Here is a 12938-nt window from a genome sequence, read left to right on the forward strand (position 1 = left end):
TCACTGACAATCCCCTACATCCCTGGAGTTCTATAGGCTGATGGAAAACCGGTCTTCAGACAAGTAATGCTTTGAGCAGGGGCTAAAAATCTGCGAGTTTGGTCATCACTTGCCCAGGACAATGAATGGCCCCCTTAGCTAATCTTAGGTATGGTATTACTGAGGTAAAGCTGTGTTTGGATATCATAGGCAACACTAGATCTACTTTCATTAACATCAAATGGATGCACAAAGTCTCCAACAGCATGATTTTAGACTAGACTATTCCTTCTTGTAATCAGAGGCCTATTATTATTAGCAAGATTTGGCCGACCAGGTGATCAACTTAAAATGAGGCAAGATTCTAAAACAATTCACAACCACTGAAGAGTGAGAGGCATGCAAATTGGACTTTTAAAAAATGCTGCAAGTGCTTAAAGGATCAAAAACTGTTGGAATCAGAATTCCTTGACTGACAGCCATTCCAAAGGAGATTTTGAAATCACAAGCGTTTAATTTATAAAGGACATGATGTTTAAAGCTTCAAGTAAATACTACTAACAAGAAATAGAGTTATTCATGTTGAAATTTGTTCCACCTTTAATCAGGATGGCAATAAACATCAATGGGTACTGCTAGGAGTGATGAGGATGCAATCAAAACCCCACGTCGAGGGTCGAAGCTTAAATCTTAGCCATGGAGATGAGATCTCTACATCTCACTTTGGAATACAACAAACATATCCCCATATCTCAATTGAATTTTTACTATTATTTTGCTGACTCCCAGAAAGCATAATTTATAAATGCTCTATTGCAAAGATAACTTTTAGGCTGACTAGCAATAGTGTGACAATAATATCTAGCAAAAAAAGAAGAGAAAGGGTAAGAACAAGCACTTCTGATTACTATATTAACTAAGTGTTTCATCTCATCTTTTAAATTTAATTAACATAACCTTTCTTATTCTTTCGAGAAGAAAGAAAATCCAGGAAAAATTTTGTTTCACAAAAACCTTACAATATTATGTTTTAATTAAAATTGAATAAGCCTCCCTATGAATATTAAATTTTTAAAAGCCTAGCCAGCAATAGTACATTATTAAAAGCTGCATCAGTTATGTCAAGAAATTAGTAGCTGATTTTTAAAGGTTCATCATCAAATTCTTAAATGATCCGTATCCTGAAACTCAAATAATGTTAATATTTCAGTCACCCAAAGCAGAAAAGCAAGCAATAAAGGCAGAAAATATTCATTAACTGCAATGAAGTTCACCGATCTCCCAAGTGTTGAAAAGCTTACATAAAACAGATATTTCTATTTACTTGTAAACCTTTTTTAAAAAAGGTTCCGGAAAATTTATTACCTCACCAGAATTAGAAAACACAAAAAAACAAAAACTGCTCCCCATCCCCCGCTCTATTCCACAAATGCTTGTGACTCAAACTTGTAAAGTCTCTCACTGTGTTGCACTCCAAGTTCATGCTTTAAAGGAAGCCAGCAGAAATCCTTTACATGGTGAGAATTCTCTATCAAGTCATTTTATCTTTTATATAATCCTATTTTCACGAGTTCCGGCTTTTAGCTTCTCTCTTTTTTTAAAACGTTGTTAGGGGTGGTAGGAGGGGGTAAAAGTACCCTGAAACTGTTGGCCCCAAATGTGAACACTACCACTAACGGGTAGTAATAGAAAACGAGAGATTTCAAATAAAATTACAAACATGCACTCTCAAACTCCCAGAGGGGACAAAAGAAAACAAAACAAGAACACAAAAACTTGGGCTGTTCCAGTACATCGGCAAGGGTGGGAGCTGGAGGAGCGAGCTCCAGAGAGGAGCCGCGGCCTCCGCCCTCCCCCGCCCGCAGGTGGCTCCCGGCAAGCGCCTCAGACAACAATAGCTAGGATGAGCTTGGCCTGCGTCCTTAGTTTGCTGTGTCTGCCCCTGCCAGGAAAGATTACCCATCTCCAAAGAATGACAAAATAAAGAAGCGTGCGTTAGGCTCCCAAGGAGGCACCCCCCGCCCCCCGCCCACAACCATTCCTCATCTCCATTAGATTCCCCACCGCGGACCAAAGATGAACCTGCTACCAATCAAGTTCCTGCCCAAGTTATTTTATTTCCCGCAGCCCCACCACCCGCCGGGGCGGTGCTCGGCGCACCCCAGGCTTCCCTCCGGCGACCCCCCGCGGGCTGCAGCAAAATACGGGGCGCTTCGGCAGGGCGGGGGCGGGCGGCTGCCGCGGATCCGGCCGGCTACAGCCGCAGCTTGGTGGCCTCCGATTGGCCACGACGCGGGCGGGGAAGCTCGGCGGAGGAGGGAGGCGGGGGCGAGGGCGGCGGCGGCGGCGGCGGCGGGAGGGATAGGAGAGGGGAGCGGGCCGCGCAGCCAGGCAGCGCGTGCGGCGAGCGCGGGGAGAGCGGCGGCGGCTCGCCCAGGTCGCGCAGCAGAGGCCGAGCTGGGTGCGCGGTCGGCGACGGCGGGCGGCGCGCGTCAGTGAGCGGCGCAGGGCGAGGACCGGCGGGCGAGTGCCGGTGCGCGGGCAGCAGGGGCGGCTGCGGCGGCAGCTGCGCGGGACGGAGCCGCGGCGGGAGCGGCCGCGCCGGCCCCTCGCCTCACCCCCTTGCGGCCGAGGCCGGAGAACAGTCTCCAACTCGCCCGGGGACCGGAAAGAGGAGCCGAGAAGCGGCCCTCGGCCCCCACGCAGCGGAGGCGCGGGGTGGCGGGACTGCTGCTCTTTGTGGGTGCAGCGCGCACGGCCCGGAGCGCCCTCCCCGCGGCGCTGTCCCCGGCGTCTTCGTCGCGCCGAGCGGCCCTGGAACGGGGACCGGGAGGAAGCAAAACCACGAGCCCGAAACCTCGCGTGGCGGAGCTCTTGGGGAGCGCCATCCGCTCCACTTCCACCTCCGCATCCTCCACCGGCCAAGGTCCCCGCCGCTGCATCTCTCGCGGCTTCCGCTGCGCTCCGGGCCGGAGCCGAGCCGCCTGTGCTGCCACAGCAGCCGCCTCCACACACACTCGCAGACGCTCACACTCACACGCTCGCCCGCCCTGTTCCCCTGCCCCCTCCCTAGCTCCTTGATCTCTGGGTCTGTTTTATTACTCCTGGTGCGAGTCCCGCGGACTCCGCGGGCCGCTATTTGTCATCAGCTCGCTCTCCATTGGCGGGGAGCGGAGAGCAGCGAAGGAGGGGGGTGGGGAGGGGAGGGAAAGGGAAGGGGGTGGAAACTGCCTGGAGCCGTTTCTCCGCGCCGCTGTTGGTGCTGCCGCTGCCTCCTCCTCCGCCGCCGCCGCCGCCTCCGGCTCCTCGCTCGGCCCCTCTCCGCCTCCATGTGCCGGATAGCGGGAGCGCTGCGGACCCTGCTGCCGCTGCTGGCGGCCCTGCTTCAGGTACGCGGCGGTCCCCGCGGGCCGGGCCACGGGCGGGGTGGGGCGGGCGGCGCCGGGTCCCTTTGTTCCCCGCGCCGCTGCGGGGCCGGGCTGCGCACCCGGGAAGGGAGGTGCCGCGCCGCGCCGCGCGGCCGGGAGCTGCGCAGGCATCAAGCTCCGTCCGGGCGCCGGGGCAGGGCTGCTGGGGCCAGCAGGTTTCTCGCGCCTTTCTTGGCGGGGCTCTAGGGGCCCGATTGCGGGTCCCCTCTGCTCCTTCTTCGGGGCCCAGCAAGCTCGCGGGGGGTGTCCTCAGGCAGCAGGAGGGTGAGGCAGGATAACTCCCAGGTTTTGCAGTTTTCTGTGTCTTTCGCCCCTCGCATGGTACTTTGCTCCAATTATTTTATTTCTGCAGGGATGGGTCGCGAGTTTACAGTAGGAATTCTCACTCTGGTGTCTTAGTTACGGGACTTGCCACCACCTTACCCCACCCTGCACCCGTGCGCCTCCCGGTGCCCAATGGCTCCACTGTCCTATTGTCTTTATCCCAGTCTGGAGTTGCCTCCTTTTCTTCTTCTCTTGCCCTCTCAATATTCTGTGTCGGTCCCACCTGGAAAGAAAATCTAGCCCTCTTGCCCGGAGGAGTCTCTGCCGGTCCGCGCCTGCCTTCAGACCCAGTCTGGCCTCTCACGCCAAGTATCTCCCCCGGTACGCGGCTGCTCCTCTCTCTCTCTGTCCGGCTGCGTGTGCCCTACAAGCGCCCCGGGGGCGCCTTTGCCTGGAGCCTTCCGTACTTTTCATACCCTCAGGAGAGCGCCAGCGAGCCTTTTCATTTAATCTCTAGTAAGAGGCTCCTCCGCGGCAGGAAGCACCTGCTCCAGTCCGGGCGCAGGTTCCCTCGCCACTGCACGCCGCGGGTTCCCAGCCCGGCGGCAGCCCAACTTTCCGCCGTCTCCAACCCGAGGATGCCCCCAGGCTCCTCCCGACTAGCCAGCTCAGGCCTGGAGGCCACTTCACACAGCCTCGGCCGGGACCCTCTAGCTGGGCGGGTGCAGTGCCCTGGTCCCAAGTCGGTCTCCGCCTGCCGTGGGGTCCCTCGAAGGTTGCGGGAAAGGGGCGTGCCCGCCCACGCCGCGGGGCAGGAAAATCCACGGAGGGGCCCCCTGCGTATCGCCCTCGGGGCAGGGGGAGGGGTGCTCTACTGCCACCTGGCAGTCCCGAAAAGTGCGGACGCAGCTTGGAAGTGCCTGCTCCGGGGGTGGAGACAGGTGGTGTGGATTGCCCCGCTCGGTGGTCTTCACGGGTCAGGGCCTGGCGCGCTCCGGCCCGCCAGGGGTTGAGTGCTGCTGGGGCGGGGGCGGGACGGGGCTGGCCCCCGCAGTCTCTCGCGCTTTCTCCGGCAACCCCCTAGACGGGTGTGGGCCGCCGCCGCGCGGAGCCCTGTCCATGGTGCGCCATGGTGCGGCACGCCTGGCCCTGCCCGGCTCCACGCTCTGCTCCCGGGGTCGTGCTCTCACACTTTGTCTCTCCCCACCCCTGCCTCCCAGGCCAGGGTCCCGGCGTTCCTTTCCCCTTTCTTGGATTTCTTCTTTTGTTCTTTAGTCTCCTACCGGTCTTTCTCCCCTTCCCCCACTCGCCATCCCCCACTTGGCTTTCTCCCGACTCGGGGATTTCAGAACTATTAGACTAGACATTTTTGGCCTTTGCAGTTTTGGAGAGTGGATGGAATTCCTTCTAACTTGGGGGAGGAGACCTGTCAGTCACTTGCTAACAAAAGTACCTCCTGTTATAAAACCTCCCTTTATTCTCCCAGCGCACACTCCTCATTCTTTCACCTCCTGTCACTTGATTTATTGTTTCTTCTTTAAAAATGGGGTTTATTAAAGAGGTTAGGCTGAAGGAGGAAGAAGGAAGAAAGTCCTGCTTCTAAAGTATTTGAAGTTAAATGGAAGGCAAGACAAACTTAAGACTCCTGTGTGTATTAGGATTTTTTTTTTTTTTAACAAAGGAGATGTGATACATTTTTTAAACATCTTACTTTAAAAACGTTAATTTTTGGACAGCATTGGGTCGTCTTATTTACAGACAGTAAATCCTCAGTGTGAATCCAGCAGCAGATGGTTATTTTCACAAACTTTTTCATTTAAAAGTGAGTTTTAATTGAATACTGTGCAGTGAAGTTAGGACAGGAAGAGACATTTGTTGGTCATAAATACTGTGGGAAATCTATGTGTGTTACAAGTGGAGCACTCATTTTCTGTTTTAGTAGTCTGCCTTGAAGTCAGATGTGAATTTTCTGTCATTTTTTTCTTAAGCATTTCTAAAAATATCATTTATAAGCATTAAATAACGTACTTTTCTTTTCCATTGTATGTTCTTTCTCAGTTTCTTCTATACCAATGTTGACTTTTTTAAACCTTCAGGAAAGGAGAAATTATAACTTTCTCATCAAGTTATTTGGCAGTCCTCTAATTCAGGAGTACAAGTCAAGCAGTAACATTGAATGATTTGAAAGGTCATTGGGAGTGGAAGCAGAGCAGTTTATGCAACATGAGTTTTAGGGTTAAGTGCACCATGTGGATTGTGCAACTGAGATTAGAAATGATTTTGTGCTAATGGTCTGCTTTACACGCCCAAACAACAAAGCTTTATCTGCAAGGTGAAAGTGGCTGCTCTGCAGTCAGCTGCTATTAACAGTCTAGGTTTTTTTTTTTTCTTTTTTTTTTTAAATTCCAGACTAAGCAGCCCATAGTTTTAGAAAAGAGAATGTGTAGGTTATTTGTGCAATCTTTTGTATTTTTTTTTTACAAGCTAAATGTAATTGAATATTCAAAGGACTCTGTGCCTTGAATTGTTACCTGAGGTGTCTGTGTACCTTATTTTACTTTGAGAAATTATTAGTTTAGTTAGTCTGTTACCTAGATTTACGTAATTCTAGTCAGTTTTGCATATTATGATGTTCAACATCAAGATTTTCTTTAGTCTTTCTCATTTTAAGATATTAGCCTTTTTTACATTAAAAAATCTGAATTTGAGCATTTAGCTTACCTGATAAAAGGATAAAATATTATATCACAAAGTTATAACCAGCTTTCCTTTTAAATAACACAAGTGACTTTCAAATCCTTACATAGGTTTATTGTTAAGAAAAAAAATCAATGTTGCTTTTACCATTGACCTAGTTAATTAATATGTTAGAAACCTGTGTTGTTTTTCTAGTTCACATCTTAATTGCATAACCCCATTGTTCTAATTTAAATACATTTGTATGGGTTATGGGGCATCTAGGACAGTATTTTAATGTTCATAGAAATTCAGAGTTCTAAGACTTAACACATAGATCCTGGTTTCAACCCTGCATGAGGACTTTGGAAAAAAGATGCATAAACCTTATGTGTTTTTCACCTATTAGGTATAGATTTTAAAGAGATTAATATTCAACATATGAAGCATACATAAAAAGAAGCAGCTTTGTTCTAGAATGTGGCAAGGATTCAGCAGTCATCTTAAGTGTAAATCACGTGTTTATTCTTAGTATTTATTTGATTTTCATGTGCCTTTGAAACATAAGTTCTTGTGAAAATAAGAAGAGTTAACTTGGTGTTCGCAGTTTATTTTACTTACCAGACACAGTTACGTATATTTCTGTGCTTTTCTTAACCTGAGGCATGCGGTCATTACTAATAGGTGGTAGGTTGCAAGCATACTAGGTGTAATTTGAAAAACAGTATTTTGTATATCCTCACTTGTTTTTAAAACACTATATATTAAACCTTAGGTACTTTCTGACTTCTACACTTTCATCAAAGTCTGCCCTAACAAAAGTCCAGACTGAGATTTTACAAGGAAATACTTTTTAGATATTTCTTGCTTTTTACGTGTAGAGACTAAAATGTTTCTGGAGCAGATTATTTTCATGATAGTATAGAGCACCAAACTGTCCTTAATTTTCTTTTTCATTAAAAATTTCAATTCTTAAATCTGTTGTGCCTCATTAAGCTTTAGGGTTATTAACAGGGAAATGTCAAGACTTAAAGCAACAGTTAATCTTGCTTTAAATCCTATTTTTTTTTAATCCTAAGTGATTAAAATCCCCATCTTGTTTTCAAGGGGATATTATGAAGTTAGAAGAGTGATTTTTAAAAATCAGAGCCGTTATTTAAGAAGTACAGTGTTCGTATATACACTACCATTTTTCCCAGGTTAACATTCGGATTTGTTCTTTTGGCTCAAATACAAAAAAGTAATCAAGTTTAGGCATTGCTTAGATTTGGTGGTGGGTTTTGTCAGCCATTTAAAAATGTGATAGATTTTTAAATTTGGATTTTGTCATCTGAATAAGTATTTCGCTCTGACAGCAGCATACTTGCTAGAACCTAAGTATTTTCAAGTTAAGAGTTTTAAGTTGAAACATAATTGGTACCAACAAATCACTATGTCTCACATTTCTGTTTTTTTCTACTAAAATTTTATTTTTATTTTAATTTTTCAGAAAAAGACATCAGTTAATTTGAGCAGATGCTAGTCTTTGTATTCAACTAAATACATATAAGTTTTAATTAAACCTTATCCATGCCAAGGAAGAGGTATATACAGATTAATGTTTTAGTAAAAGCTATATCTTCTGCATGTATGAAGTGATGGGTCTAAAGCAGGCAGAACAAGGTGAATTCACAAGCTAAATGGGACTTTTTGAAAGATGTAGATTTAAAGATTATGATTTATGTTATAATAGAGTCTCTTTAAGGAAAATTTAGATTAAATTCTGCTTAGATTTTTATTCCTTGTTACTCACTGTTTGGTACTCAGTGCACTTTCTCGTCTGCTTCCACCTGTACTTACAGCACCCAAGCCCTTGGATTGCATGCATACACACACACACACACACACACACACACACACCCCAAATGTATGTTGAGGACTGCTGTATACATATGAGTCTCCTGCAACACGGAGTACAGTCTGATATGAAGTATCAATCAATAATTGATTGATTACTTTATGTCATGAAAGGTGGTTTAGGCACCAACAGTATAATAACTGATCTGTGCAAGTGAATGCCCTTGTGTAGTGTCAAGGGCAAGAGCTAGTGTCAAGGGCAGGAAGCATGGGATTCTGATTTCGTCCAGATGTAGTCTACTCTCTTAAACTCCCGTGACCTCATTTTCCTCAACAGTAAAATCTTGGGCCTAGTTGGATTAGTTGATCTCTAAGAGACTGTCCAGTTGCATGATTCCTGGGGCTACTTTAAAAATATCTCAAAGACATCTCCTTTTTGAAAGTTGTGGAAAGGCTTTTTTTTTCAGCCTAAAATGTAAGAATTTTCAGATACTTGGAGTGATAGAATGTGAGTTTTGAAGATTTATTAACTGTAGTTTATCGTAAGTGATAGGTTTAAAGTCATCTATATTTTTTATATGCCTGAATTTTAAACTTAAGATTTTCTTCATTGGCTGTGCTACCTTTGCCAGTAAAAGTAAACAATTCTGGGGAGGGGTTTAGGCTTAAAGGAAGGTAAGTGTAATATTACTGAGAATAAAAATTATTTTTAGGCTTAAAGGAAGGTAAGTGTAATATTACTGAGAAAATTTTTTTTATTACTTTTATGAGCTCATGTTTCTTTGAGAGAAGATAGCCTTCAGGAGAGCCATTGAATTGAGTGATAGGGGTCAACATTAAAAATATAAGTGGGTCAGCATTAAAAATAAAGCCTTTTGTCAAGTTTTCCTCTAGCTTTTTTTTTTTTTTTGAGACAAAGTCTCGCCCTGTCAGGCTGGAGTTCAGTGGCACAATCGTGGCTCACTACATCCTCCGTCTCCTGGGCTCAAGCAATTCTCCTGCCTCAGCCTCCCATGTAGCTGGGATTACATGTGCCACCACGCCCATCAAGTTTTGTGTATTTAATAGAGATGAGGTTTCACCATGTTGGCAAGGCTCGTCTCCACTCGAACTCCTGACCTCAGGTAATCCACCTGCCTAGGCCTCCCAAAGTGCTGGGATTACAAGCATGAGCCACTGCTCCTGGCCTCCTCTAGTTTTTTTGTTTTTGGTACAGGTATGCATGTATTTATGACAAACACATGGTATAGATACATATACGAAGATACTCATTGAAGCATTGCTTATGATTACAAAACATTGGATTATTTGATCTCTAAAAGTCCATAAGAAATGATTTAACAAATTATGGCGTAATGTGAAGCTAAATTTAATAACCCCTGCTGTAGGGAACAAAACATTTTCTACTAGTTCAGGTTCAAGAAAGTGATAGTTAAGCCACCTCATGTTTTAGGAATAGTCATGCACCTAAAAAAGCCACAGAGGGCTAGGCACGGTGGCTCATGCCCATAATCCCAGCACTTTGGGAGGCCAAGGTGGGCGGATCACAAGGTTAGGAGATGGAGACCATCCTGCCTAATACAGTGAAATCCCGTCTCTACTAAAAACACAAAAAATTAGCCGGGCGTGATGGCAGGTACTTGGAAGGCTGAGGCAGGAGAATCACTTGAACCCGGGAGGCAGAGGTTGCAGTGAGCCGAGATCACGCCACTGCACTCCAGCCTGGGCAACAGAGCGAGACTCCGTCTCAAAATAAAATTTAAAAAAGCTACAGAGAAGGACAACCAAAATAAATGGGAATTTCAGGCTTCTGAATGAGGATTAATTTTACACAGACCACAATATAAGCTATAACTGAGGAATATATAATCAAACAGTAGATTCAAGAGTGAAGATAACCTAAACTAACACTAGGACAATCCAAGTTAGGTTTAGAACAACCTATAGCAGCCTGAGCTATAAGTAGATCCAAAGGAAGATGGGCTGAATTAATGGATAGCTAAGTAATGGAAAAGTTTCCATGCTGACATCATGGAATAACCACTTTGTGCTGAGTTCTCAGTGCCTGAGAGATTATAATAGTTGGGTAAACCATGGTAATATTTCACATTCTCCTGACTGATTGAATGTTTAACTTTTCATCTGTTCCAATAGTGGAAGTGTAATTGAAAGTAGACCTCACTAGTATCTGGAACTGGAGATACAGAAGAGCATTTAATACAGGAATGAGAGTTGTAGTGTACCCACTGCCTTGATTAAATAAGCAGTTTAACTTGGCTTTTTCAAAGTAGCATTGGGAGAATTAGTTGTATAATGCTTTAAAGCAGCTTGAGCTATTTAAAAAGAGTTGCTATTATAAATATGATATGGCAATTATAATGGAGAGATGTTTGATCCATGATCTGTTCTTAGATTTTCTTTCATAAAATATACCTACCTATAATTTAAAAAATAGTGTACTTACATACTCCCATATATTGTAGTTTTAATTTTAATACTGATTTTTGTGTAGTTAAAAACATTAATTGGCCATTATAATTTAAAACATGTATGCCCAGGTTTTCTTTCCATTCTGATACATTACTTAATGTTTGGGTGGATTATATAATTAGTTTTAAAAAGTAAATTAGGCCGGGTGCGGTGGCTCACGCTTGTAATCCCAGCACTTTGGGAGGCCGAGGCAGGCGGATCACGAGGTCAGGAGATTGAGACCACGGTGAAACCCCGTCTCTACTAAAAATACAAAAAAATTAGCCGGGCGTGGTGGTGGGTGCCTGTAGTCCCAGCTCCTCGGGAGGCTGAGGCAGGAGAATGGCGTGAACTCAGGAGGCCGAGCTTGCAGTGAGCCGAGATCGCACCACTGCACTCCAGCCTGGGCGACAGAGCAAGACTCCGTCTCAAAATAAATAAAAATAAAAATAAAAAGTAAATTAAAAGGTGCATAGTTTGGAGCTTTTATTATTCCAGAAATCACTGGCACTAAAAATGTAAAAATGATTCTTTTCTCCCTTCATTATTAAAATACACTTTTGAGTTTTCTTAACTTTCTTCTGTTGCACTAAATATCGGACTTTGATGTTACTGCTTTCATTAAGGGTTGTAAGGATTGCCCTTTTAGTTTTTTCCCACATCGGCAGTTTTAAGACATTTCCCAATTTATTTTATATTTGGTAATTGTCAGTAGATCATTCATAGAACTCAGTAGAGCAGATACAGCAGAGAAAACCTTCGAAACTAGGTATTTTCTGCCTCTTTAAAGAGTTTTTCAAGCCAATGTCTGCTAGTATTAAACCTCAGAAATTAAGTATTTTTAATTTCAGGGAAGGAAACAATTATGTTTCAGTTCATTGTTTCTATAACTCTGTGAGATAGGTGGTTTTGTTCTCATTGTAGAGATGATAAAACTGGAACTCAAACATTTTGAATATGATGAGAATCCAGAATAAAACCATATTTGTCATATTCAAGTTGGGCTTGACTACAAAGCATACGCGTTTCTCCCTTTATCAGACTGCAGCCCTTTTTGTATTAATACCCAGAGAATGACTATCACAATAAAGAAGAGTTTCAGTTTCTCTCTACTTAGTTGATTTTTTTTTTCTTTAAATAATTAACTTTTGAATTACACTCTCTGTTTAATCTTGGCCTTAAATATTTTGCTTTCTTTTGGCATCTGAAGCCAAAACATAATGCTTGGTTAAGATTTTCATTCATTTTTCATATAGTCTTTAGGAGAGAGAAAACATTTTAGAAGCATTCATAATCAGTTTTTAAAAGTTCTTCTAATTGCTTTAATCAACAAATAATATGCTGGTAAGTACTCAAAAATAATTTTTTTATTGAATCTTGGAACTTAAAATACTTTCTGAAAGCCTGTAAACTCTCAGGCCACAAGACTACACATTTTTTTTTGAAGCTCTTTTCCATATTCTTCAGGGTGACAGTAAATGCAAGATATTCCACCACCAATTTTTGAAAAGTTTTAATGTTTAATGTTCAAACATTTTCCATATTTGAACACTTTGCATTACTTTTTCTCACACTGATAAAGCTATTTGGCATGTTTTAATATACATGTCCACATCCTGAAATGACCCACTGCAGACAAGTTCCGGTGAATATTCTATAGTGTAACTGAGTACAGATACTGATTTGTTTGCTGCTGGGAAAAACCTAGAACTGTCTTACTTGTAACTTGACCTGTTGTTGGTGGGTGGATACACTTGGCTTGACTGTAATCTTTCACGAAATGTCTGTTTGTTGGTTGGGAAACTATTAAGTGGAACCTGAAATAAAGGACTAAAAAAAAATTACATTTACTAAGTTTAAAGGGGATATAATCCCCCCCCCCCACCCATTCCCATTTAACATAAGTCTTTAATAAACTAGAAACTGTGACCACTTTGTTATTATTTTTCCTTTTGTTTCTTAATTGGTTAACACAGACATTCAAAGTCTGAAGTTCATTCTTTATTGCTCTCAGGTTGAGTAAATGAAGAAAAGTCTGTTTTTGCAGCGAAAATATTGGCCTTTGGCACCCACTGTCTTGGTAAAGTCTATTTGGTGTCAACACCTCCACGATTGGGTTCTAATATCCTGCTTCCTGATACGACATTTTAGGGAACTCAAAATTCAGATTACATACATGTAATACACACATATACATTTACTTTATGGAAGTGTCAAATGCATACAGGAAAATGTACATAGAAGTGGACAGCCTGCTAAATGTTCCTAAATGGAACATACTAGTTA

The 12938-nt window shown here is 43.7% G+C and overlaps 1 protein-coding gene across 1 annotated transcript in view; it reads left to right on the forward strand.

Annotated features, from left to right (window-relative positions):
* The first annotated feature begins 2896 nt into the window (after positions 1–2896).
* Positions 2897–12938, forward strand: part of CDH2 (cadherin 2) — a 232339-nt gene continuing 222297 nt past the window's right edge. The window contains exon 1 of the mRNA XM_030810618.1: positions 2897–3368. Coding sequence (XP_030666478.1) covers positions 3309–3368 — 60 coding nt within the window. The 5' untranslated portion in view covers positions 2897–3308. The remainder of the gene's footprint in view (positions 3369–12938) is intronic.

The sequence above is a fragment of the Nomascus leucogenys genome, chromosome 4 (assembly GCF_006542625.1).
Source record: "Nomascus leucogenys isolate Asia chromosome 4, Asia_NLE_v1, whole genome shotgun sequence".
NCBI classification, from domain to species: Eukaryota; Metazoa; Chordata; class Mammalia; order Primates; family Hylobatidae; genus Nomascus; species Nomascus leucogenys.